General features: G+C 34.6%; 1 protein-coding gene across 1 annotated transcript in view; it reads right to left on the bottom strand.

Annotated features, from left to right (window-relative positions):
- The window catches only part of LOC123016332 (protein sister of odd and bowel-like), a 9,961-nt gene extending 6,635 nt beyond the window's left edge, over nucleotides 1-3,326 (bottom strand). The window contains exon 1 of the mRNA XM_044416665.1: nucleotides 2,536-3,326. Coding sequence (XP_044272600.1) covers nucleotides 2,536-3,203 — 668 coding nt within the window. The 5' untranslated portion in view covers nucleotides 3,204-3,326. The remainder of the gene's footprint in view (nucleotides 1-2,535) is intronic.
- Nucleotides 3,327-4,202: the final 876 nt, after the last annotated feature.

Genomic DNA, 4,202 nt, shown 5'->3' with positions numbered 1-4,202 from the left:
TTTGTTTTCTTAATTTTTTTCAGTAGTGTATTTTTAATGCTATTTTTGTATTTCTATTTTAGTTGTTGTTAATTGTGTTATCAAAAGATTCAAAAAATTGCGTAAAACGTTATTGGGTTAATTTTTTTTTAATTAGTAGTTAAAGCTCAATAAAAGACAAATTTTATTTTGGTTAAATTTTATTTGTATTGTAAGAAACAAACGGGAACAATTTTTATATTCCGAAAGTTTCGTTTATGAAATGAAATAAACAGCCCCAATATTCGAACAAGGGCCCTAAACCCCAGGCAAACACGGCAATTCTCGCACCTGATCCTCCCGATAATAGTTTTATCGAGTCTCGTTTTACATGCGATTGCCGACGGCTCGCTATAAGCTTCACATTTAACTGACTATTAAAGTGCATCTACAAGTGAGCTTATCGTCCAACCTGTTGAAGAAATATTTTCAAATTTAACATTTATCGATGCTTGTGTGTTTTGGCTTTTTCCAGCGATAAATATTTCAACGATTCGCTCAGCCTTTGAATAAGTTATTTCAACAGCCCACACGCTGAATTTATGAGCGACTAGTGTGCGTGTGTGTGTTTAAATCAGCCATTTCCTGAAACCACTGAAATTTTTCACTCATTTTCAGCAAACTGTCATTACAGGGTTAATGACTTTCAGATTTAAATTAGACATAGCAGCTTCAGGCCCTCATGAAAAAAATTTAGATTACTTGTTTCAGGCCCGGAGGAACAATTAAATTCTTGAATTTCTCCTAGTTAGACCCAAATGACAGGTTTTTAATTTTTTCTAGAAAAATTATTACGTGGGTCGACTCAAATGACAGAATAATCTGTAAAATGTTCATTTTACTAACTGACATTTAAAATTTTATATACAGGGTGATTCTATTTTATTACTGAAAGTGCAAAGAATTGTCTACTGCTATAATGAATGTATATTTTTAATTATTATAGGACCGTATTTAACAAATCTTTAAATAATACTCATACATATAATTTTTGTGTCAATTAGGCCATGATGAAATATTAATTTGGCAACACTGCCTGTCAAATATAAATGAAACAATTTTTTAGTCAATAACTCAGTGTTGTGTTTATTTGTTTTTCACTAGAAAACCTTTTTTTTTCAATTTCAGTTGCAATGTTGGCAAAATTTTTTCTACAAACTCTATATTTTTAATAATATGTAGGAAAGTATTTTTTTTATTACAGGACCGTACTCAACTTATCTTTGAATAATATGACTGTGTCAAGTGGGCCATGATAAAACCTTAATTTGGTAACACTGGCCGTCAAATATAAATGACACAATTTTATAGTCAATAACTCAGTGTTGCCAACAGATTTTTTTATCAAAATCACGTGGTTTAAACTATTTTAAATTCTTCATTGTTACCAACTTATTTTTAATTACAGGCCATTTTCAATTATACACTAAACGAAACATATTTTTTTAGAGTAATTCTTATAAACAAAAATACTTTTTTATCTTTTTAATTGTTTTCTACTTATGAAAACATTTTTTTTCAATTTCAGTAGCAATATTGACAAATTTTTTTCTACAAACTCTGTATTTTTAATAATAAAAAAGTATTTTTTTATTACAGGACCGTACTCAACTTATCTTTGAATAATATGACTGTTTTTCGTGTCAAGTGGGCCATGATAAAATCTTAATTTGGTAACACTGGCTGTCAAATATAAATGACACAATTTTATAATCAATAACTCAGTGTTGCCAATAGATTTTTTTGTCAAAATCACGCGGGATTAATCTTTTTAAATTCTTCATTATTACCAACTTATTTTCAACGTCACAAGCCATTTTCAATTATACAGAGTGTTTTATTCTTTCTTAATTTCAGCTGTAATGTTGTCTTTTTTTTTCTACAAACGCTATACTATTAATAATATAGGAAATTTTTTTTGTTACAGGACCGTACTCAACTTATCTTGTGTAAAATCTTAATTTGGTAACACTGGCTACCAAATTTATAGTCGTTGTCATTCTCAGTGTTGCCAATAGATTTTTTACAAGTCTTATTTTAAGTATTTTTAATTTTTTTAATGTTGCCAACTTACTTTCAACGTCAAAGGCAACTATCAATTGTCATTCATTTTACCAATAACTCAGTGTTGCCAATACTTTACCTATCTTTTTATATTCTTCAATGTTACCAACTTATTTTTAACGTCAAAGGTCATTTTTAATTATACCGATTGTTTTATATGTTGTTGTTAAGTTTCGGTTGTCATGTTGCCAAATTTTTTTCTATCAACGATGTATTATTAATAATAGAAAGTAATTTTTTTATTACAGGACCGTACTCAACTTATCTTACGGTAACAGTGGCTACCAAACTTATAGTCATTATTGCTAATAGATTTTTGACAAGTCTCATTTTGTATATTTTTAATTTTTTCAATGTTACCAACTTACTTTCAACAGAGTGTTTTACTAATTAATTATACAGGACCGTACTTTATTTTTTTAATTTTCTTAATAAAAAATTTCATAGTGTTACCTATGATCCCTGAGATGGTCCTGCCTCCGGAAGGCCTTCCCGCAGATGTCACAAGAGTATGGCCTCTCGTCCGTGTGAGTCCTCTCGTGGATCAACAAATTATAACTCTTGGTAAATTGTCTATTGCAAAACTTGCAAATGAATTGTTTCTTGGGCCTGGTGGAAGGCTTCTTCGTCGTGGTGGTGGACGTCGTCGCCGTGGCTTGTCCCCCCCCACTCTGATACGGCGAATTCATGATCAAACTTGGATAACTCGTATCAACCGGCGAACTCGCCACCGGAAACTCATTATCCAAGAGCGCCAAATCCTCCTCCACCTCCTCGGCGAGGTCCACATCCTCCGTGAGACTCGTATCAGGCTCCTCGTTGATTTTCGCCGTACTCGTCGCAATTTTGAGTATATCGATGCGGTTGTTGGGGGCGGCGAGCTGCTGGAGAGTGAGATACGACTCGAGGGCTTGGAGGTTGAGGGCGGCGGCGGCGGCCGAGTTGGCGGGCAAGAGCGCCGCCTGCTGCAGCGAGTTCATCATGGCGTTTTGCAGGGAGAGAGCCACGTTCTGGATGGACCGCTGCAGGATGTTCTCCTGCAACATGGCGAGGTTGAAGGGCACCACGTCGGGCTTGGGGGACTCGCAGGGGGGCAACAAGTTCGACTCGGAGGTTTGCATCGTGGAGGAAGACGACACCACTCACAAAATCATTTTTTGGGTTCGTCGCTTCGACCAGCGCTCGAGTTTCCGCAACACGCGCGCGCACTAAGCTTAAGCTGGAAACGACTAAGCTGAGAGGTATCGAAGGAGGCCGCGACTCGCACCAAAACGCCATCTGGTGTGTCTATTTTACTCTCTTCGACGAATTTTAACAGTTTGTGGAAGCCATCAAAGTGATTTATCGACGTGATATGACGGACATTTATCGGTCACTTTATTAGTCGACGAGGATTTACATTAATTCAGTCGTCTTGGGCGATTTTATGGCCACGACTGAAATTCAGACTGAAAAAAACAAGAGTGATGCTTAAATCATGGCACCCCTTGATGATTGCCGTTGACAATTGAATGTGTTAAAGCTAGTTCATGCTGATAGCGAGGTATGCGCGTGAGCGTAACGGAATGTGAAAACGTTTAATAAATGTGAGTTATTGTGGTCATAATATGGGGGTTAAGAACAAATCGCGGGATTTATGGTGCGGCAAGATTTTATCAAATTTTTCAGGCACTGCGAAACCAAAAAACTGAAACAATGGGAAAACATAAATCAAAACACCGAAACGGAGAACGAAATGTGAAAAATAAAGTAAAAAAATTTACTTAAAAATGATACCACCAAAAAACGAAAAAGAATCGAGACAAGTAAACCAAAAATCGTAAATAATCAGCGGAACCGAGAGCAAGACAGAAGAAAGGGAGCTGAAAAAGCTAAAAAACAAAGTTGAAAACATAAAGAATCAAAAATATTACAGATAACAAGAAAAACGAAAAAAAATTAAATTTAAAACAGTAGCAAACATACTACATAGAAGATAGTAATAAAAATGGCAAATAAAAATAGAAAGCAAAACAAACACAAAAAATTATGAAAATCGACAAACAAAAGGAAAATAAACAAGAAAAAAAAATTAAGTCACCTGTTTTTTACTCAAAATTAACTAAAGGAATTATAAAAAA

Source organism: Tribolium madens, unplaced genomic scaffold, assembly GCF_015345945.1.
Source record: "Tribolium madens isolate multiple individuals breed KSU strain unplaced genomic scaffold, Tmad_KSU_1.1 Scaffold_1;HRSCAF=32;Tcas5.2_LG8, whole genome shotgun sequence".
Taxonomy (NCBI): domain Eukaryota; kingdom Metazoa; phylum Arthropoda; class Insecta; order Coleoptera; family Tenebrionidae; genus Tribolium; species Tribolium madens.
Note: the sequence above shows the minus strand (reverse complement) of the source record. Positions and strands in the feature narration are given on the sequence as shown.